General features: G+C 38.7%; 1 protein-coding gene across 1 annotated transcript in view; it reads left to right on the forward strand.

Moving 5' to 3' along the window:
* The first annotated feature begins 1627 nt into the window (after positions 1-1627).
* LOC140241726 (uncharacterized) overlaps positions 1628-24411 on the forward strand; it is a 72831-nt gene continuing 50047 nt past the window's right edge. The window contains exon 1 of the mRNA XM_072321474.1: positions 1628-1766. Coding sequence (XP_072177575.1) covers positions 1745-1766 — 22 coding nt within the window. The 5' untranslated portion in view covers positions 1628-1744. The remainder of the gene's footprint in view (positions 1767-24411) is intronic.

Genomic DNA, 24411 nt, shown 5'->3' on the forward strand with positions numbered 1-24411 from the left:
AATTTCGTGAATCTTGGTGCTCGCGAAATTCGCGAAATTAAAATGCACGTGAACATTCCTTGTTTTACAGTATTTATTTGGCCACTTTCACTGACAGATCTCGTCCATTCAGTGAGACATTCATTGTTCCTTCTTGTAGCGCTCAAACTTGGAAAAAGTGCAATTTGTCATTGTTGTCCATGTGTTCAGTCATGCATGACATTTGTCAACATAATAGGTATCAATGGAAAGAGGAAGAGTTCTTCTTTCCTCACAACCAGGATTGTGCTCTCAAGAGCTGACAATTATGCAACAGTAGCCCTCCAAAGTTGGATTATCTTTTATTTTTGATACACACAGTGAATATGTGAATTGAGGGAATGCAGCAATAATGGAAGTAAAACACATCAGATAAGTTTGATGAAAATCAGACATTCGTTCAAAACATTAATTTTTAAAGTATTGATGCAGCCGTTGCTGGATGAGAAGACTACAACACAACACATAGGGCCTATGCAAAATGATATAAAAGAAAATGTACAGAAAATTCAACACATTTTCACTTATCCAGCATAATGAAAGAGAGCTTGATTTACCTCTTCCTGAATGTAGGGGAAGTAATATGCTCAACATAGCAAGATGAAAGTTGATGGAATGTGTACTTTTCATAAAAAATGAAATAGGGTGGAATTCTCTGTTTGCTTTCTTTATATAGTTTTCCATATGTGATGTCACAAAATGTAAAAGTCTTCAAATCCAGCAATGACTGCACTGTGAAACAATGAAAATTCAAAACTTTACAAGGGCAGATCTAGCTTTTTGTGTGTGTGTGTGTGGGGGAGGGGGGGGGGGAGTGACCCAATGACATCTCTCTCTAAATGGGCTGACAAGCAAAAAAAAAAAAAAAAAAAAAAGGTCTTTTTTTTTTTGCCAATTGTAGCAAAATATTAGTTGACAAGCAACAACAACCCCAAGAAGTGAAAAACAACACATGATTTTTAGAAGTGGGCCTGGGGCCCACTTCAGGCCTTTATACCCACACTTCTACCACTTCCATGTTTCATTGGCTGGCAAAAAACAACAACACCGACAACAAAGCCCTCAGGTACAACTTGCAGTCGGCTTCCAATTGACATCGACTAATGAGAAAACGACAAAAACAAAAACACTTTTTTTCTGGGGGGGGGGGGGGGGTCCCAAGTGGTTAGACCCTGTATTCACTCAATCTTGAGGGAAAAGATTTGGGAGGGGGAAATTAAATGGAAATGGAGGTGGGATTATCAGTGAAAGATAGAGGAATATATAAATTCACATCAGAGAGAGAGAGAGGGAAAGAGAAACATCAGCTGATTATGGAAAGGGCTAGGCATGTTCGAAAGGCTGGAAAAAATATAAAATTGCTTAGGCCTATAGATGATTCATGGTTAGTCATCAAGAGGATGAGAGTACAAGTACGCAAATCGTGCGACGTCGCGTCGCTGAAAACGCCATCTCGCGATAAAAACAATACAGTAAGAAGTTGCCTACGAACTATGTGTGCCCCTTTTCGATTTTCCACCGCTAGCGCGCTGCCTCTTCTCTCCGCTCGCTCCTCGGCCGTGCTGCTACATCCGATCAAGGGACCGCCCGTCCTATGGTCAGACCAGATTTCTGAGGCCATAACTGCATTTGAAACTTGCAAGGAGCCCAGTGGATCGCTGTCGTTGCTGCATCTTTCTGACTACATCCCATACTGATGTCATGATCAAGAGAATCAAGATTTAGAATGGCGGAAGAATCAGCAGAAGGTAGGCCCTACGTCAGCTCAGTTAATGCGCGATGTAGACAAGCCCTAGTCCCACCCGTTGCATTCCATTGAGAGTTGCAAAGGGATTTAAAAAATGGAAAAACTGGGCACTTATGCACTTGTCAATTGAAGTCCCGGCCCATGGGTACCCGGGGATGGCCGGGACTTGCAACCAAGTTGGGCGGGGATTTCAGCATTTTTTTCGCCCGGGTGGGTCGGGAATAGACCGGGCTTTGTAGGGGGAAATTCACTTAATTTGCCCCGGTGGGCCGGGGATGTACCGTCACTGCCCAAAAGTTGCGTAATCGCATAAATCACGTACCGGTAACAAAGAAATTTGGTTTTGTGTGCTTGTCCGTCGAGAATTTTACCATTTTCGCTGATTTACGCAATGAAAAATCACCGATGAATTGCGCAAGAACTACGGAAAGATCACGCAAAAATATAGCGCCACAATCTTACGTGAGTTGTTAGTGATGTACACCAGTGATTCCTCGATCAGTATTTCGTGAGTATTTACCGTGTTCTGTTAGAGATACATAGGCCTACGCCAATATTTTTTTTTCAGTGATTTTCAGTGATACGTAGGTGTTTCAAGCGCGAAACATGCGTCATTATTTATAGTCTGCTTTTTTGTCAGTGGAGAGTCGTTGGTGAACGCGATAGCGGCAACATTTTTGCGAACAATCGCTGATATTCCACGCATATTTCGCGCATTGTTCGCGTAAGAACCACGCAAACTACGCAAAAATTACGTAAAACAGCGCAATACTGCGTAAAATTTTTACGCGAAGCCGAGTTTTGAGCTCCTCAAAACATGGAACTGCGTAAAGTGCCGATCCGGCACACATCGGCTGACAACTACGAAGGTTTAAAATTGTAAAAAAACTCATGAAATGCGCAAATCGCGCATCATATCGCGTAAAATAAGGCTCGAATTTCTTACGTGATTCATGCGTTTACGTGACTTTTGGGCAGTGTGACAGGTCCTCAAAAGCCAGGTTTTTGAGCAGCTCAAAACTCGGCTTCGCGTAAAAGTTTACACACTTCTAGGCAGTATTGCGCTGTTTTAGTTTTTACGTAGTTTGCGTTGTTCTTACGCGAACAACACGCGAAATATGCGTGGAATATCAGTGATCGTTTGCGAAAATGTTGCCGCTATCACGTTTATGTGCGATTCATACGCAGTTAATTGTGATAAAGCGCAGATTATGCGTGATTTTCCGTGGACCTCTGTCGTCAGGCGTCGCGCACAATCAGGAATTCGCCCTATTTGGGGCCTTTGCGTGCCTATGGGCTGCTTAGTGATTTTTGAGTGATATTTCCGTAGTTCTTGCGCAATTCATCAGTGATTTTCATTGCGTAAATCAGCGAAAATTCTCAACGGACAAGCACGCGCAAAACCAAATTTCTTGCGTGATTCACGCAAATTTACGCAACTTTTGGGCAGTGTGACCGGGCCTTGAGGGTCGGGACTTGGCCGGGGATTTCTATACAAATATGCCAGACTTGTCGGGGACTTGGCCGGGGATTTCTGCACAAATATTGCCCGGACTGTCGGGGAATTGGCCGGGGATTTCAACTTCAATTTTGCCCGGCCTGCCGGGGACTTAGCGGGGGATTTCCGTGAAAATTTTGCCCGACCTGTCGGAGACTTGGCCGGGACTTGGCCGGGTAGTGTAACATGCAAAATTGCAAGTGGTATGCCAGTCCCGGCCATCCCCGGGTACCCATGGGCCGGGACTACAATTGACAAGTGCATTACTGCACTGGTCCAACAGATGGGACAGACCAGTATGAAAAGATGGGTTAGTGTGCAGCCCTGTAATATGTGTAAGTGTAGGACTATGTATCTAGGCATGATTATGATGTGTATAGTATGTGGCCATGTGGTTGGTTGATGTATGTGCTAGTGAATGACTGTTTTTGTGCGTTTGGGTGCGCTTTCTGAGCATCATTTCTTAGCAGATTTCTTCTTTATTTTTTTTTAAGATGCAAACCTTGCTATATTGTTGTAAATGATATCAATGAAACAATAAAATAAGAAAACTGTGAAAGTACATAGAAGACGGGAATCAAAATATAACCTTTGACCCTGTAAAAATGGGGGGGGGGTTGTTCAGTGTCATGAATGAATACTATGAGCTTATAAATGTTATCAAGATGCATCTTTTATGAAAAAAAAAAACTTAAAAAAAATCTGTTTAAAAATCATGTTAAGAGAGGGCAAACAAAACAAACAGACTCATTAAAGATGAACACAACTCTTTACTAATGTCAGGGAATGATTTTCAAACTCAAATTTGATTAGCAATTTCAGTTGGTGAAAAATATCTTCAATGATATCCTGTACACTTCTATGTAAGAAAACTGCTGCACAAAAGTTAGTTTGTGTACAAATGTAGCAGTGGTGTAAAAATGCATTGCAAATTGCGATGCGATACCAGGGAAATTATTCCCTGAATGTCTACACATCATTAATCTGTTGAAGATGTGTCCCAAGTAAGGTACGGTACTCTGGCAAGTGTCTATGGGAAATGCATGCAGGGCTGCCAACTCTCACTCATTGAGAGTGAGACTCGCTCATTTTGGTCCTTTCTCACTCTAAAACTTTATTTCATTTGCATGCATTTCTATTGATCTCACTCATTTTGACTCCTAAGTTATAGCATTGGCCTATGGGAGTCTCACTCTCAACTAGTTTCCAATGTTGGCAGCCCTGGCATGTTGTAGCAAAATCAGCCTGTCCTCGAGGGGTTAAGCAATGACTACAGCATCTATGAATTGAGGTACCCGGTAACATACATTAACATAGTAGCAAGGAAGGAGGTACTAACAACATAGATAAACAGTTTGTAACGCAAACAAGGAACTAATGTGACCATTCTCTACACAAACGGTCATTCACGAACACATGCACTGTACATAAACATCATGCCTAGATACATAGACCTACACATGAGGATGAAAAATGAGGTTGTTTTCTTCACTTTGCAAGGTGGTGTATGATGTACATTGTGCATTGATGTGGCTACAGTGACATCCAGCCTTCTCCACCCTCGTGTATGGATACAGTCTATTCACACGCATGTGGCTGTATCCAACCACTCGGGCCATGGCTACAACCACAGGCATGTGGCCAGATAGTAAAGACAAACGCCTGTGGCTGTATACTCTACCATAAAAGGTTGTAGTTTCTACATCTGTATGGATGCGTAATCTGTGAATACTCTAAAATGTAATAACGACTGACAATTTGTCCCTGTAGACCCTACAAAGCTAGTTTAGTCTAGGCCTCTATTCCATTGCAATACAATTGGGTCAAAACATCAATAGCACTCGTTCCTATTTTTGTAAAAAATAAAAATTATTTAAAAGAAAAAAATGATTTGACTGTTTATTTCTTCATTTTGTGCCCCCCCTCCTTTTCCTGAATTCCTGGATCCACCCCTGATGAGGGATAAGTTTTTCTCATATTTAAGTTCTGAAGGCTATCACTAAAGCTGAAGCTGGTATTGGCCTGAGCAAATCACCTCACATGAAACCTGATATTAATGACTGTAGATGCAAGTGGATCCGGCATGCCCTGCACGGGGCTGGGGGACAAGTGGGCATACACCAAACTATGCACCAGACATTTTACCCATTGACACGCATTTACCCACTGATATCCATTACGCCAAGTAAACATGCGCTCTGACATCCAGACACAAAACAGCAATTAAAATGACACAACAAGTCTCATAATTTGGGCAAATGCATCTCTGGATTACTGTATTTGCCGGCGATAAGGCCACACTATTTTTCAAAAAAAAATAAAGCAGTAAAGTCAGGATGAGGCCTATACGCCAACACAAGCAAATTAATGTCTTTCCATATCAGAGAGTCACCTGCCTATCCAACACACATAATAATGTATGGGACTATGCAATGTGCCAATGAGCAGCGTGATATCAACCACTGAATTAATCAATCTTACAGACAATGCTACATGTATATTCTGCAGTCAAGTGACAGAATTTTTTTTCATTACCTAATTATCACTGTCGCTGGTGTCAATTCATCAAAAGTGCAAAAACAGAAAGCACAGCATGATTGAAAGTTGGTATGCATAGCTACTGCGGCAATTGCATCCCTACACACCTCACACAATAGCATTATCTCTGCAATACTTGGCTATTGAATAGGACAGTGTGTGTGAATGAAGACAGACCCGTACTAGGCTGTTGAATAGTGTGTGTGAGTGTACGCATGCTCAGTCATTCTTCACATGAGAGTCCTACATACAGAAATATCATTCAAATTCCTCACACTAAGTTTATATCAGCCAGAAAAAAAAAAACTTAAAATAAGAAAAAAAAACCCAACATAAATATTTGTTAGAAAGCCCATTGAAAGATAGAGATAACAAAATTTCTCAGCAATATATAATGTAGAGAAGTAATGAAATTTTGATCAGAGCAAAACCCCTTCGATTCTTTATTTTTTATTTTTTATTTTGTTTTCCATCACCAAAGACGGGATGCAGCTTATCTGGTGCTGCGGCCTTATCGTCGGTGAATACGGTACACCTTTACATTGGAGCTGTATTCATTTTGTTCAGCAAAATAATTCCCTTCAAAGATTACAGTGAAAATTATATCATTATCAAGTCATGATACCTATGACCCAGCCAATGCAGAGAATTTTACATGCTAGCTTGTGAAATACTTTTTCTTTATACTGCGCCATTCCAGAGAACAAGTCTGCCATGAAACTTAGGGAAGGACACATTTTTTTTTTTTTTTTTTCAAATCATAATCTCTTTCCATTCATTCCTCTTTTGCTCTTTTTCTCTGTCACTCACACACACACACACACAGACACACACACATCTAGAGTGCATGCAGAACATATGTGGGGATACTCGATGGTGACTCTTCATATATGCACTTGAGTGCTGTACGAGTAGTGAACTGACAGTACATGATATGACTGCCAGCACAGTGCCACCCTACTGTGTAGTCCCTCAGTAAAAAAAAAAAAATTCTACATATCGCATATAGCAAAATATCGTCCCAGAATGCATTGCGCAATCAACATCCTGGCTTTTATGCAGTCAGCTTAACTTCCGGTTATCGCCAACGCATTACGTACACAATGCACTGCACCACAATGCACTGCACGCCAATGCACAGTTTCACTTGCATCGGTAGCGTCTGCTCAACATCGGTCACGCAAATTTTCCCTTTTCAGCGAGTGTCTTTCTAAAAGGTATTAATCATGGATAATCGCGAAAGATTCAAGAACTGGACTGGAAAACGACGATTTGAGTTAGAAAATCTCGCCGAAAAAAACGCAAAAGTTTGTCCGGTTTTGGAGGAGTGCGACCACGCAGCCTCCGAGAGGAAGCGGCGCAGAGTGACAACAGCGGACGGCTCAGTTCGCGATCTCAACGGGAAAGCAGTGACATGGACTAGGGACTTGAAACAGTTACCACCCGTTCGTATTAGCAATGTTTACGCTTATCTACTCACTGACTGTGGTTGGACATATGAAAGAATCAAGAAGCATAAGTGTGATATCTACACAAAATTCTCACTGTTGATTCTCCAATTCGGTGAATTTGCAGCGAAAGAAGACTCAATCGGGTCAGACGAAAAGCGAGTAAGTATACGTACGTGTTCATGCAACGAAAGCGATGAATAAGTGTGTGGGACGCTAGCCGCGCCGCTGCACGCAGCGTGCATGCATGCATAATAGCGCGCGGAGCGATAGCTGCAACCGGTAGTGGAGTTGACTGCAAATCGCTCCAAAATACGCCGATTAAATTAGTGCGCCGCCAACGTTGGTTCTTTTATAGCTATATGCGATATGGAGAATTGAATCTGTGTGTTAATTCCTATGTTTAGCATTGTAGATATATTTATGAAGGACATTGAAGTATATCAGGCATATAATATGCCTGATATACTTCCATGTATATATCCAGATAAAGCAGTTCATTATTCTGATTTTAAGAATAGTGGAAACAATACATTTAAGAGTTTATTACATTGGCTTTGATGCACAGAAATAGTACTCTATTCCACCAAACCGGTTCCTGTTTATTGGACGTGAACATTGTAAATATCATGTCTGTATCAGTTTCACAAACACATGCTTACACACACTTTGCACACATACTGTACACACATTTAAAAGCACACAACATATCAGTGAGCCCAAAGCAAGGGATATGCACACATGTGGGATTATGCCAATGCCATCTGAACAGCAGGAGCATTGCAAAATATTGTTCATAAGTCTTGACCTGAAGTGTGTTAATGATTATGTTTTATAGTGGTATTCAACCACATCGCAAAGAGCAGGGTGTTTAACCCGGTGACGTGGTCCCACCTCACATCCAGCTGGACCCCGTGGAAGACCAGTTTAACGTAGCTGAATATGGGCTATCCAGCCATCTTCTCAGATGGAAAATGAACAAGCAACCATTGGTTGCGCTATAATCGTATACAGCTACTTGTATAGCTGAAAACACACTTAATGGGATATTAAGTCTCTTAACTGACTGCCAACCATGAAGCAATGATGCACATGTCAATGTATACAAAGAAGTATGATGATTCCAGGTCACGTACTCGCTCGGTGTATTGACGCTGTGGACACACAATGCATATTTGCATTGTACGTGCAGTGGACGAGAGATGGCGTTGTTGATTGTTCGGCGTTTTCGCGAAAGTTCACTTCCGGTTATCGGCTGACCATTGATAGGCTTGTTTTCTGGTCGCAAATTTGACGTGATCACGAGGTGACCGTGAGAGATAATGAAAAAATATGAAAAATGAAAGTGCTCTCTCTTTCCGAGTTCATACAGGTCATCATATTTATTGATAATGATTGAGAAATCAGTCCTCTTCCCCACACTATACTTTACCCAGTCACACTCACAGTTACTTTTTCGTATTTATTTTCACACAAAAATTTGCCTTTTTTCCAACTTCACCCACACACACAAACCAGTTTTTTTTTTTCAAAGTGGTTTTGAGCTATACTTACTTTTTGTTATCTAAGCTTCAATTTTTAAATCTATGTTGACAAGTTTATCTCGACCATTTTTTTTTGTTGTTATTTCACTTTGAAGGTAGCATTTCTGCCAATGCTAGCAGCAGCGTTAACACTAACCGCACCAGCGACCCCGACACGTACCACAGCGCCCTGCGCCCCGCGCTCCGCGCCAAGGTTACAGCGACCCCAACACGTACCGACCGTACTAGTTACAGTGCCCCGCACCGGGGTTATGTTAACACTGGCTTAGATAAACACATGTGGCTTATCTGTCCGAATTATGCAGAATATGTGGGAATAGGCTTGGAAAAGATAAGAAATGTCAGACATGTTTTGGATATTCAGAGGTCCTTAAAGAAATTAGGAGTAGTGCCACCACAGAAGTGTACTAATAATACAGACCTGCAGTTTCTAGGATGGAACTCGTGGCATAATCTATTTTATTCTCATTTATTAATGTATTCATTTATTTATTCATCAATCAATTAGAAATCAATCTATTCATTTCTTTTTGTTTATTCATATATTCAGTTAACTTTATTTGTACTTTGTTCTGTTAAAATCTTTTCTTGTTATGTTTTCTTTTGTTTTTATGGACAAGTCAATTTTCATGATACAACAAATGCATATTGTTTATGTCAAAATGTATGCCAATTGATGTTGGATACACTCTTGCAGTAGGGACTCTTGCCAATGAATTGTGTAAATTCATTATCTCAGTGCTAGTATAGGCCTATCAGGTGTATAACCTACACAGGTTTGTTATACCCCGCCACACGTAGTGTGAAGGGGGTTGGAATCACCGCGATGTTGGTTGGGCGGTCGGGCGGGCGGTCGGTCGGTCGGTCGGTCTGTTGCAAAATCTTGCGTCACAAACTCCTCCTACAGTTTTGAAGCAATTTAAATGAAACTTAGGGTAAATGATTTTATTGAGGTATAGATGTGCAAGACATGTTTTTTGTGTTTGTCGGACAATACGTTGCCATGGTAACCATTATTTTACCAAAACCTTGTGGATTGAATAACTTCCATAGTATTTAAGCAATCAATTTCAAAATTAGTATCTATGCTGATCTATAGGTGTAGTTATGCAAGACACTCGTTGTGTTTGTACTTGACAAAGCGTTGCCATGGTAACCGCATGTTTTCTTCGAAATCTTGTGGAGTGAACAACTTCCACAGTTTGGAAGCAATTGAAATCAAATTTGGTAGGCATTATGGCCTTGAGGCATAGATGTGCAACACATAATTTTTGTGTTTGTCGGACAAAGCGTTGCCATGGTAACCATAATTTTACCAAAACCGTGTGGATTCAATAACTTCCACATCATTCAAGCAATTAAGGTCAAATTTATTATGTGTGATGATTTGGAGGTGTAGTTATGCAAGACACCAATGTGTTAATATAAGAAAAATGTGTTGCCATGGTAACCACTCATTTTTGTATCAAATTGAACCATTCAATCTATGAAGGTGAAATTTGGTGTGTATGATGCTCTTTAAGTGTAGTTTTGCAAAATGTCCTTTGTATTTGTATCGGACAATGCATTGCCATGGTAACCACATGTTGGTTTTTTTTTTTTTAAATCCTGTGGAGTGAACTTCTTCCACAGTTTTCAAGCAATTGAAACCAAATTTGGTGGGCATTATGGCCCTGAGGTATAGATGTGGAACACAAAATTTTTGTGTTTGTCACACAAACCGTTGCCATGGTAACCACAATTTTACCAAAACCTTGCAGATCGAATAACTTTTCCATCATTCAAGCAATTAAAGTCAAATTTAGTATGTATCATGATCTAGAAGTGTAGTTTTGAAAGACACCAACGTGTTACTGTAAAACATGATATATTCGCGGCATGAAATTTTCGCGAATTGGAGCTGACAGCCTTTTTCGTGGCATGAAATTTTCGCGAAGTGCCACTGGCGTTCAATGCATATAATGTAAACAAGAACTTTCGCGTGCATTTTAATTTCGCGAATCTTGGTGCTCGCGAAATTCGCGAAATTAAAGTGCACGCGAAAATTCCTCGTTTTACAGTAGTTTAAGGAAAATGTGTTGCCATGGTAAGACACCAATGTGTTAGTTTAAGGAAAATGTGTTGCCATGGTAACCACTCATTTTTGTATCAAAATAAACCATTCAAGCTATGAAGGTCAAATTTGGTGTGTATGATGGTCTCTAAGTGTAGTGATGCTGGGGGAAAGCATTTGCTGTAAGTTTTATACTCAGTGTCAACTCTGTAATTGTACAGTAAACTAAAATTATTCTGTTGCCAATTCGACAAGTGCACAAACTTGGTATTAACGTCATTGCCCTCATGACATCACATACTATAAAGCAACACTAGGGGCGGGGGTATTAATCACCTTCAGTGATAATTCTAGCTTTGTTTATTACGGTCATTCACGGATGTCTGGGGTGTGAATATTACACAGTCAACTCTTCTAAGTCTAAGTCTTAGTTAAGTCAACAGCTTAAGTCGAACGCCTATAGTGGGCCCCATTCTTTCATTTTTTTTATTTTTTTTTTTTATTTTACCCCTAATTGCTCATAGGTCGAATTTTCTCTAGGTTGAAGCTTTTTCTTCAGTCCCAAAAGATTTGACATAGGCAGAGTTGACTGTATGTTGTTGATGATGCTGTTTGTTTGTTTGTTTGTTTGTTTTTGTTGTTTGTTTGTTTTTTTTTTTTTGCAAAATTTGGGTGTCATTTTGAATACCTCTAGTCTAGGGAAATTACCCTGGCTTTTACAGTTTTCTTTTCAGCTTGTTTACTTTCTCAGAATCCATCTTCATCTACAATACATGTAAAGGTAAACAGGCACACATACAGAACATCACAAATCACAAGTTCACACAAATTTACAATTGAGAATCTCTGCTGGGCTGGGGGATCATCATTTATACCACTAGCCATCGTATCCACTGACCGCATCATAAAGCCTTGAAGCCAGTATTATACAATGTGGAATCCAAATCCATAGGCTATAGATCTATGATTCTATAATAATGATAGAGCATGAACAATCAACATTTCTCACAAACTGAATAAAAACATGCAGACTATATACGATTCCTTTCATAAAATCTTGAAAGAATTACAAGCAATTCATAGTCTAGGTTTCTATCCTCACGATATCTCTATCTTGAGTAGATTTCTATTGTGCGTGGTTTATATGAGCGTAGCCAACTGCGACCAGCCTGAACAGTTCGGGTTCGGTTACGGAGTGCCCCCGGGGTGAGAGCGTAGCTAGCTAGCCTATTTTGCAACCCATCGATGATTACGGTTTTGACTTTTTTGGATGGTTATATTTGTAGTAAATTTAACAAAATTTCATTTGTTACATTTTCTACAGTAGGTAAGTAGAATAAGAAGACACGAGTCTTGCATCTATTAGCTCATGATTCTCATTAATGGAATTTTAGCGGGCCCGAAAAGTAATCTTTACCATGTTATTTTTTGCCATTACATATAAAGTAGCAGATGGGACCGCCACGAATGCGATTCGTGGTGCTTTACCTACCCCGACGGAAGCGGCGTGGTTCTCCTTCGCGTCTCGATGGAAATTCAATTCCGCTGCTTTTAATGCAAGTTTTGACACATTTAAAGTCACTTTCGTATCACCCTTTTCCCCAAATTCAGTGATGCCATGTTCAAAAAATGTTTATGAGTGAGATTTTCATGACTTAGCGTCTCTTTTTTTTTATAGAATTATTAGCTCTTAATGATGCGATCTGGGTGCATACTTACGTAACTATTTTCTACTTTTTTGAAAGACAAAAGGGAAATATACCTTCAATTGCAACTATCACTTTAATCCTTTGAGCTATGCTCCTTATTTTTGGCCCAAGTTGCAGACTTCACCTGATGCATGAGAAAAATGGGTGCCATGTGTGAGATCGTGAGACAGACCCTAAATGCTTGAGTCTCACGCAGAATGCGTGAGACTTGGTAGCTCTGCAAATTTTCATATGAAATAATAAAATACATTGCATAGTGTCAGAATTATCAATCAGACTGTTGATTAAAATGGCGGGTAGGGAAATTTGAAGAAACTATTGTTTCGATGTCGAAAATGTGGCACTCAATAGAAAAATGTCATGCTATTTTGACTGAACATATCAGAACATCTAGTGAGATAGACTTGTTCAACCAAATAGCCGATTTGAGGAGAAAATTGTTAATTTTCATAATATGTAAATAAATAAGACAAAAAAACTGGTTTGAATTAAAGATAGCAATTTTAAAAAGTACTACTTTTTTTTTCTTAGGAAAACTGACAGAACGAGGCATTTCTAATGATAATTTTTCGTAACCAAAATAAGAAAAAATAAATAAAAATTGGCATTGCCAGGTTGGGTAAGAATAAATGAAAAATGTGATTCAAAATGCAGATCATGACTGTCGGAGGCCAATCAATGAGGAGAGAATGAATACACCGGAAGCGGAAAGACATAATCTTAGGTAAAAATGTGTCGAGCGAAGATTTTAATGGACGTGCGCGTGTTGTGCCACCCAAGCAAGTACGTGAGGTACAGCTTATGTCCAATTAGTGATTTTAAAGGGATGGTATAGTTGTGGTTAAAGATAATAAAAAGTTTTGGTATCTCAAAAGTTTCCCTGAATTTCCTTGTCTTGGTTTGTGTTTCAGGTTAAAGTACGTTGTCTGTGAGAATTACTCGCCCCAAAGTGCTCTCATGTCTTAGTAATCATGCAATAATGGTTTCGTACCAGAGCCGTCGTGGTACCGCGGCGAAAATTATAGTACAATGTATGTGTATTGTACGAAACCACTGACTGCGACCAGCACCGTGCAGCCCCATATGCATAGCTAACAGCGACCAGCAGCCCCATACACATAGCGTAATGGGGCTTCGCATTGTAGCATTCAGGATCATGAAAGAATTAGTATCGCGGGTAACAGTCAATTTAAAATCCAAAAATTTCTTCAATTTGAAGACTTACCAACTAAGTTGAAGTATTGAAAACAGGCTTCAGACAACGTTTGGTTCTGCCAGTAGTCCCTTTCTGTTCGAATTGATGACTGAATGAGTCTCGGTCGAGAGGACCTTGGGAGAGCTACATACACTGAATACTACGGCCAGCGCATGCGCACACAAACATCTTATCCGTTCATGGATTTGAAATCTGTGTGCATGCATGTGATATGTTCTCATGCACTGGCTGTAGTATTCAGTGTACGTAGTTCTCCCAAGGTCCTCTCGACCGAGTCACATTCAGTCATCAATTCGAACAGAAAGGGACTATTGGCAGAACCAAACGTTGCCCTAAGCCTGTTTTCAATACTTCACCTTAATTGGCAAGTCTTCAAATTGAAGAAATTTTGAGATTTTAACTTGACATGTACCTGCGATACTAAATCTGTCATGATCCTGAATGCTACAATGCGAAGCCCGATTAATACGCTATGCGTATGGGGCTGCTGGTCGCAGTTAATTGCATGATTACTAAGACAAGAGAGCACTTTGGGGCGAGTAAGTCTCACAGTGTTAGTTACTAGTATATGAAAGGTACTTTAACCTGAAACACAAACTAAGACAAGGAAATTCAGGGAAACTTTTGAGGTACCAAAACTTTTTATTATCTTTAAGATGGGAGATTTTTGAGATTTTTACCTGGTCATAATCATATAAACTGGACAGCAAAAGAAAGTACCCACTTCTGTCAAAGGCCGCACACAAAAATTCACCCCCTAGAAATAAACAATTTTTGTACACAGGTATGCTGCAATATCCATTAGTAGTCAAGGCGCAGGGACCCAGAGAAAATGACTTCATTCAACCCACCCCGCAGAAAAGGTTTGACTGCATGGGGTGGTCGGTTGGACCGTCTGGAACACCCGTAGGTAGTATGTGGTTCCAAATTGTGGTGTCAATAAACTTTTACAGGCCACTTTAGTTGCGACAAGACCTTATTGTTCGAAAAAGAGTCTGCACGCGCTAAGACTACTACACACACCACTAGCACTGCTACAGGCGCCAGTGTCAGTGGTGCATGTAGTAGTCTTAGCGCACGCAGAATTTTTCTTCGATAAACAAGGGTTTTTGCCTGCAAACTAACTTTTCATGCCAAGCTGGGGTCGGTGTAGTGTAGCTTCTAGCCGTTTTTATTTCGTTTTTATTTCTCCGAGTTGCAGCAAGCCGAGTGAGAGCGCATACCTAGTGATTGCAACGCCCGAACCGTTTTTTTTGTCGCAATCACTGGGTATGCGCCCTCAATCGGCTTAGCGCAATACAGCGGGCTTCTGCACAATACACAAGCTGCAACTCAGAGAAATAAAGACGAAATAAAAACGGTTAGAAATTAGACTAGGGTCGGTGATGCTTGTCGCTATTGGGACACTGAAAATTATCACAGTTTTTGCATTTATTTCATGAAGAATTCATCAAAACTCCATAAAACTATATATGTACATGTTGCTAGAGATGTCAGCAATACAATGGGATACATTGTAAGGTATAATATTGTGCATGGTTACCATGGTAACGGATACCTACAGGTGATTCAAAATGTGCAGTAATGAATTAATGCTAAGGAGAGAATGAGGGAAAAATCTTGGGCGTCCTTTCCCTTTTATCCAGGCTAATTTTATAGTCACAAACATCAATTTTCAATAATGTGTATGTCCTCCTTGTGCCTGGACACATTCCAGGTATCTCTGACGCTTGCTCTGGACAAGCTGTCTGGCATAGTCCTGGGGAAGTTCTGTCCGTTCCTCCTGCAGAGCTTGGATCAGTGTTGGTTGTTTAAAATGTTGTCCATTCAGTGGCTATTTTTGCGTGGTGGAAAGTGCTTTTGTGTGGGACTTTTGATTCAGTAACCAAGATGCTGTGCATGTCAAGTTCTTTGTTATGAAGACATTCACTTGCTTATGTGCATGTGATTAGTAAGGGGCATTGTAGCACACCTGTGTACAAAAAATTTTTATTTCTAGGGGGTGAATTTTTGTGTGCGGCCTTTGACAGAAGTGGGTACTTTCTTTTGCTGTCCAGTGTGTTTAATGCAGGTTGTGCATTCAAACTGTTTGAGCATCACAGACATGACTTAATTTGAAAATATTGCTCTGAATGTAATATTAACATTGTTATGACATTTGACAAAAATGAAATGATAAGCTACAGTACTATATGTTGTGCCAGTGTTACAGTCAGAACATCATTTGATTATCACAATCTTTTTCTCATTGGTTGTTCACATAACTTTTTTCATGTTTTCTGGATTGATGTACTTCCAATCTAACGTAGAGATCACAATTCTTCACTGTAGACTATTGGATGGCAATTAAAAACAAAAACAAGCAAGCAACTACAGGGAATAATTTTCCTTCTCGAAATTGAATAGCAATTTTTGTCGATGGACATGCATTTTCAACAAAATGGTATACAAGTCTATGTAATGAAACTGCTATGCAAATTACATTTTGTATAGCAGTCATACCAAAATGCATAGCAAATTGCTATGCGATACCAGAAAAATTATTCCCTGAACTAAACAAAAGTAAACCACCAGTAATGTTAAGGGTGCATGCAGTGTATTTTTTTTTTTTTTTTTAAGTATGTGGTTATATTTTTTGCAGTTTAAAGTGCAGCTGTACTGTTCTTGTCAGTAATACAAGTGTTATATTTCCAGCAACACAACCCAGGCCAAAATATTTTGGTGAATCTCAGGAAATATTCAGTAGAGGATTGGAAATGATGTACTTATTTGTACACATCTTTGCAACTGCAGGAGGGCTCTCACAAAATCATATCTTTAAAAGTCAAATCAGATGTTGTGTTGAGATGCCTAATTCCACATCCAACTGTACACCAACATACTGCCTGTAATGCAAATATTAGTAAGTAACTATTCTTAACACATAACACGCCTTTTCCTTCCCTAAAATTTGCATGTTTATTTTCAACCATCTTAAAGGACAAGTTCACCTTCATAAACATAAGGATTGAGAGAATGTAGCAATATTAGCAGAACACATCATTGAAAGTTTGAGGAAAATCGGACAATCCGTTCAAAAGTTATGAATTTTTGAAGTTTTAATGCAGTAACCACTGGATGAGAAGACTACTGCATTGTATGAATAACTTAGATGTCACATGCGTACAACAATATAAGGAAAATACAAAGAGAATTTCACAAAATTTCATCTTTTGAAAAAAGTACACATTCCCTTGACTCGTTACCGACATATGTTAGGGGTAATATCATTCCCCCTGCCTTTAGAAAGAGGCAAGTCAAGTGCTCTCTTATTATGCGAAAAAAGTGAAAATATGTTGAATTTTCTTTACATTTTCTTTATACTGTTGTACGCATATGACTCACAAGCTGTAGTAGTCTCCTCATCCAGCGGTTCCAACACAAAAATTTTAAAAAATCATAACTATTGCATCGATTGTCCAATTTTCCTCAAACTTTCACTGATGTGTTCTACTAATATTGCTGCATTCTCTCAATCCTTATGTTTATGAAGGTGAACTTGTCCTTTAATTCTAGTTTTACCAGTGCTTGTTCACAATGTAGACCAGAAGTGACCATCACAACAGAATCATTATACCAGCCCTAGAAGTGATAGCCATGTGTAGCTAGTAACTTTTGTCCAGAAAAGGGGCCGTGCTCATTTATTCCATCAGTGTGATTCTCGTTCACAAAATTGTCCCAACTCTAGCATGCCTGCCTTTCATAATGAAGAGGCTCAGGTTTATAAAACCCAGTGAAACCCCTCAATATTAGCAACGTTGTGTGTTGTCATGCTGTTCCGTCTGTTCCGTAAGAGACATGCTTGAAACATTTTGTCCCTTGGGTAGAACATGAGATTATTTAAAGGCAGTATGCACGTGATAGATCACACGTTATTCTTTATGAAGAGCTGGGGCAAATCTGGTGAAGCAATTCCTTCTGCACACACTCTCAAAAAAGGGAGAACAACGCAACCCCTTGTGGTCTGTTGCAGGTAACAAGCAAAAGTCAGCATTGGTTTAGACCAGGCACATTGTGCTATACAAAAGGAGAAGAAAAAGCTGTCATTGCATCAGGGGCATGTACTATCTAGATGTCACACGCTAGCTATGTTTCATGATGAATTATTTAGTCTTACTGTAAAAGTGGAAATTTTTGCGGTGTTGAAATTTTCGCACATTTCGTGCAACCAGAAACTAGCGTGAAAATAAAAGCACGCGAATATTTTTGCTTGTCATATGTTCCAGTAGTTGATGTCTTGATTCCATGGAATTAAAAAAATGCGAAGCGCTACTTACCCGGCCGAGCGCCAAAAATTAGTCGCGTGAAAATATCCACTTTTACAGTATGGTACCCTGCTTATGAAGGGAGTATTCATACTGTGTGGGTTTTTTTCACAATCAGGCATTTTCATTATATGAGGGATTCTTTGACATGCCCCAGCTTTTGCTTTAAAGGTAGGGAATCCCATTTGCATGCCTTAAATGAAGAGTTGTATAAACACAATGGTATGTTGAAGAGAGTATCATTTTAGAAACTCCCATAAAGTATTGAAAGTGGAAGGTAACATTTAGTACATTTTTATTGACCGTTAGATTTTGAATTGAATTTTTTTCGGGGCTCACCGTAAATTCCAGTACATTACTAGGCTACCTTTGCAGACCCATGCACTGCATGTGTGTCCATCATGTATATTTTGTGAATAAAGTTCATCAAAACTTACAAATATTTCTATATACATTCTTGCCACACACTCTATATGTTATTACATCAGCTCTTATACTTTTAGATTTGTGTTTATAGATAAAAAATACAGAAGACTGCAACAAAAAGGCTTAAGTGTGGCTGACATATAGAACTACTGAGTAGTTGAGTTTTGTGCATTATTCAAATTGTAGATAACTGTTGACTTCCAAATTTCTAAGCAGTGGCCTAAACAAGTCCACTGAGGTTGATATTTAATACTTTGCTGCATTTTAGGAGTTCTGTAAAAGGTATCCCCTACCTTTAAAGGGTGCAAAAAAGGCTTCAGGAAATATGTATACATGGTAAGTACACTCAGTCACAATGTATTAGAAATCCTGTGTGTGAGTAATTAACCCTTTGAGGATGGGCTGATTTTGCTACAACAAGTACACACGACTTTGTATTTCCCATAGACACTTGCCCTAGTGTACTTGGGACTTGTCCTCAACGGGCTAGTTATACAAGTATGTACTTTGGTGATGAGATAATTCTTTGAACATTATGAGAAGGTGCTACCTAATTAAATACATTTGTGTGGATTTGGTCTGGTTTTTGGCAGAATGCATTTAACAAAAAAGAAAAAAGGTCAAATGTGTGTTAACAGCTTCTCTAATTGACCTGCATATATTTCATATGTGTTGGAATTACATTGTTTGTATGTAATGCTGATGTGATGTAAAAGTGAAGCATTGTGAATGATATTCTACTAGTACTACCATCCTTCAAACTTTGTGTGGAAATTTTTATAGGTCTGTGTGGTTATTGATAGAAAGGGATGATACAAAGAAGAGCTATGAGCACTATGACAATACTGTGGATGAAATTGTAAACTTTCACCAAGAAGGTTCAAGAGAGTGGAGTCACATCTGTCCTATTTCCTTCGAACCCATGTTTGATGCCACCACTCTGAAATATTTGAAGCATGTGACAACTGGATCTGGATCTCATTGCATGATCACCACCCACTTTCTAAGGATGATATTTGTGATGGTAATTACTTTTGGCTATCCCAACCTAAAAACGATGGGTGATCTATAAATGTTATAGACACGGGGATGCGCGATTAGAAGTTGGGCAAAAAATGCTGAAATAAAAATGAGATTACTTGACTTGGCATGCCAGGGCAATAATCTGAATTATTTATTGATAAAGAATTCTACTTGAAGGTTATTCCATATCAAGTTTTATTTGTCAGAATTAATAGGAAAAGTGATAAAACCAGCTTTCCAGGAGGGTACAGTTTTAAACACTCTCACATGATACAGTTCTGATTTAACACTTTTCCATATATTTCTGGGTGGGGTTGACTTGTGTTTTATATGCTTTATCATTAAGTGAGATTTCATTTAATTTAATTAATAAACAAGCAACGTATAGCCAACATTATGTATTAAAAAAAAAAAAACATTCAAAATGAATCCTCAGATTGGTCAGCAAGACAGCGTTATCAAACATCGATCATCAAATTTAGGCACAAATAGCACCTGTGGAATTCTTTTGTACATCAATAGAAAACTGACAACTGCTTGAATAATTACTGCCAGTTGGAACTCCATTTCCTAAACCTCCTTGCTTTTTAACTGACAAGTGAAGGTGGAGACGGAGGAAAAGACAAGATGTGTACTCTGTAGTCTCTCTTGGAATAATGAGGGAAATGGGAATAAATAGATTTTTTTTTAAACTTACGTGATGATGTCATCAGCCATTATTGGTGCAACTTTTGTTAGTGTTTTTGGACATGGTTGTTGATGTTCAAGCTAAGAAAAACCTGACTGATAATTAATCTGCTTGTAATAGTTTGTTTTCATTTCTTTGTATTCATCATTTTTTTATGCCTCCGCCACGAAGTGGTGCCGGAGGCATTATGTTTTCGGGTTGTCCGTCCGTCCGTCCGTAATGAATTTTGTGGACAGGGTAACTATCAAAACCTTTTGAGGTATCCTAATGAGACTTGGTGGTGAAGTTGTGAAGTTGTGAAGTTGTGCCTATCAACTTTTGGGTGCACATGCTCAAGGTCAAAGGTCAAAAGGTCAAGGTCAAATACATAAAATTTCACTATTTCCACCATATCTATGCAATGCCTGAAGATATTTTCTTGAAACTTAGTGTATACATGTATTACCCAATTAAGATTCTCTGGTGAAAGTTTGGGTCATGAGGTCAAAGGTCAAAGGTCAAAAGGTCAAGTAAAATATGAAAACTTCACCTTTTTTCTCTGTACCATGGAAATTTTTCAAGGTATCTTCATGGAACATACTATATATAGATGTACTGACTGGCAATGATTATCTAGAGAATTCAGGGTTTATGGGGTCAAAGATCAGGGGTCAAAGGTCAAGGGTAATGCTTCAAAATTTTACTATTTCCCTCATGTTTATGCAGTGCCAGCAGGATTATTATTATTATTTTTCTTTACACTTAGTATATGCATATAACCTAAAAGAGATTCTCTGGAAAGTTTATTTTTTCTTTTGTTTTTGCCTCAAAGGTCAAAAGGTCAAAGATCAAGTGAAAGTGCTGAACTAATTTTTTCCTCCATATCTCGAAAGTCGCTCAAGTTATCTTGAAACGTACTACATATTTATGCATCTTCTGCCTGACAGTGATTATCTTATGAATTTTAGGGTCAAAGGCCAGATGAAAATGGTAACAATTTACTATTCAATACAGAAATTGCACTTTTTCTCCATACCTTGAAAATTACTCAATGCATAAACGTATGAATGGGTCAAAGTCAAGTTAAAACCCTTAAATCCCAAATACATGCTCTCCTATTCATCCAATTAAACCTAGGTCAAGGAAGGTGAACATTCAACACCTTTGTGACAAACTTGTCATTGTAATATTTTGCCAATTTTGTGAAAATGTAATCACACATTGTCCACATGTATTATCTAGACTTATTAGGACAATCATGCATTATGGCGGAGGCATACCAGTCGCCATAGCGACATTTCTAGTTTTTATTTATTTTTTTATTATTATTATTTTTTTTTTTTTTTTTTGGGGGGGGGGGTATTATTTTCCATTTGGGATCTCTTGTGGATGGAAATGCTGATAATAAGGTTTCAGGTAAAAGAGAAGTTCACTTACCGGAATCCCCTATTGCCAAGATGATCACAGAGATTGGATTTTGACAGTTTGGTCATGAAATGGTTTTAATTGGGTTCAAGGGTAGGAGAAAAAAAAAACCCACCAGTGACAACAACTTGGATAGTCCTGTTGAAATAACCAGGATAGGAATGCCAGAGGAAAGACCCAAATACAAAAGTCAAGATTGACATTCCATAACATAATTTTAAATAGGCTCTGCATCATGCTGCTAACCCTAGATATCCCTAGATGACCATTAGGTGATCCAAAGTAAGTGTCGGTGAGCATAATTGCATACACCTGTCACCATCTGCGAACAAGTTATGAATATAAACAGATTCTAAGCATGGCTTATCATACATACTTATAGTAAACATTCACATACACACTGACACACATGTACATGTACACACTTTTTTAGTCTCTTTTTTAATTTTGTTAGCAATGATATATGGCGCAAAGGCCTCTCTTATCATGCACAGAGTTACACACACTCACACTGACTCAAACCTGCACACTTTACATTGTACCTCAAGTATTATATACCTTTCAACCTCTCCAATTAAAGGCATAATCTACCATTTGCACATGAAACGAAAACCCAGCTTTAGTGCTTCAAAATAGTTCTAAAATGTGAGTTAGGGATAGAAACAACCAATGTAAAAATCTGAATCAGTTTAATTAATTGATGAACAATAGTAATACTAAAAATGTTTCTAGAATAATCAAATCTACAGATCTGGTTTATTGAGAAAAATAGTGATATCTCCTTATATTTTAGGCTTTATTGCAAAATGTTTGCATGGTACAGGTAGGATGTTTTGTGATACAACTGACCCACACATATGCATCAAATGTGGTACATTTTTCAAGTCACTGCTCCCAAAAAGTAAACTGTACCTTTAATAGGGACTACTGCACTTTGAACTCTGGCATCAGTATTATCACAGGGTATGTCCCCCCCCCCCCCTCCCTTCCCCATTGCAGTTTGAGAAATTTGAGTGATTTGTTTTTTGTTATGCTTTTTTGTCACTGTGTTAGGGAGTGTTTTTTTTTGGGGGGGGGGATGCATTGTGAAAGTCCTTGGGAGGCTTGACTCGACATGTCTTGGGTATTATTCAGGATTTGCTGGGAAACTTGTACTTTCCTCCTTTTTCTTAACTACTCAGGAAATGAAATATTGACTCAGTGGTTTATTCATTCTCGAACAATGACAGTGACAATGAATGAGTTTGCTCAATAATCTGTGGCCAGCACAATGCGTTTAAATACAGTGCCTGTTTGGTGAAGTGTGGACATTGTATGGCGAATAGATGGTTGAATGTCTCAGGGTTTAAAGTTCTGCCCGATGTTTGAAGGACCTGTGAGAGCCATTCAAGTTTCTGCAGGTCGAGTCCATGACAGCCTGATGTGTATCATATATCACCAACTGTGAACTCCTCTCTCTCTCTCCTCTACCTCTGGACAGGGATATAGATTTTTGCATTGTGCCAGCAAGGTTGATTTGCTGCTGTTCTTGCCACTATGCCAGGTCTAGGAGTTGTGTATGGATTGATCTACAACAACTTATAGCCTGGATTGGATAGATTTCAGCTGTTGAGTTTGTTAGGATTAGCAAGCAATTTCTTTCTGTGACGTGTTATAAAGCAACTGCAACAACTTAAAAAGCCAATCTGTCCAGGGGAGACTCCTTTCCTTTTGCCAGCAACATGGCAACAAACAGCAGGAAGCGACGGCGTGTGCAGTATGCAATGGGTAAGTGCAAGGTCACAGCCTAATTATTGGTGAGTGTGGAACTCGTGGGCCATTGCCAACGGGTATTCTGTCTTATATGAGTGCACCAATATGTAGGCCTACTGGTACTGGTTAGGCCTACTTCACAGGTTGGCATGGTTTAGATGATGTTCCTATGATATGCTAGCCAATTTGAGTGCAGTTGGTATTTTGTCAGCTTTAAAATCTATATCTGAGTCTTTCATGTTTCTTGCAAAATGGTACCTTCGACATGGAATGCTGGTTGTGTGGAAATTGTGGATTTCAAACTCTTTTAAGGTAGTATAGCATGAAAATTATAACGAGGGAATATCGCTATTTGTGATGATACACAATATGTATAAAAATACCCTTGTCTGCAGAATTGTAAACAATTTAAATTCACAAAAATTGGTCTAGTGCAAAAAAATTGATAGGAAGAAAATTTACTCTTTAAAACATTCAGTATAACAAGGGATAACAAGGGAATATTGCTATTAGATATTTGATGGTACAAAATATGTACAAAAATACCCTCGTCTGCAAAAATGTAAACAACTTAAATTCACAAAAATTGATCTGGTGAAAAAGAAATAATAATAATATTTAAAAAAATTACTCTTTTAGATTGTTCAGTACCACCAGCATGTGGCTGACTGTAGTTTGTGTTGTTTTTAATTGCTTAAAAATTGAGCATTGATGATTTTAGGAGCATTTTTTGAAATTTCTTGCATTTTCTTAGGATCAGTTTCAATACGCCTATTTTTTGACTTCACGTGATTCCACAACTATCCCACTTGATAGTGTATATATTTCTTTTATACAAACTTTGTAAACTCAATGATGTTCTAAAGTAGAAATTGACATATGAAATTAAATAAAGTGGCCTGAAGGATCTGCAGGTCATCATAATGCATAATCCTTCAATTTTAAGTATACAATATGTATTATACCAATTAAGATGCTCATCAGCGTCTAGATGTGTTTAAGCACGCATCCTTGGTAACGCGGTTGTAATATATCATGACTTG

Source organism: Diadema setosum, chromosome 18 (genome assembly GCF_964275005.1).
Source record: "Diadema setosum chromosome 18, eeDiaSeto1, whole genome shotgun sequence".
Taxonomy (NCBI): Eukaryota; Metazoa; Echinodermata; class Echinoidea; order Diadematoida; family Diadematidae; genus Diadema; species Diadema setosum.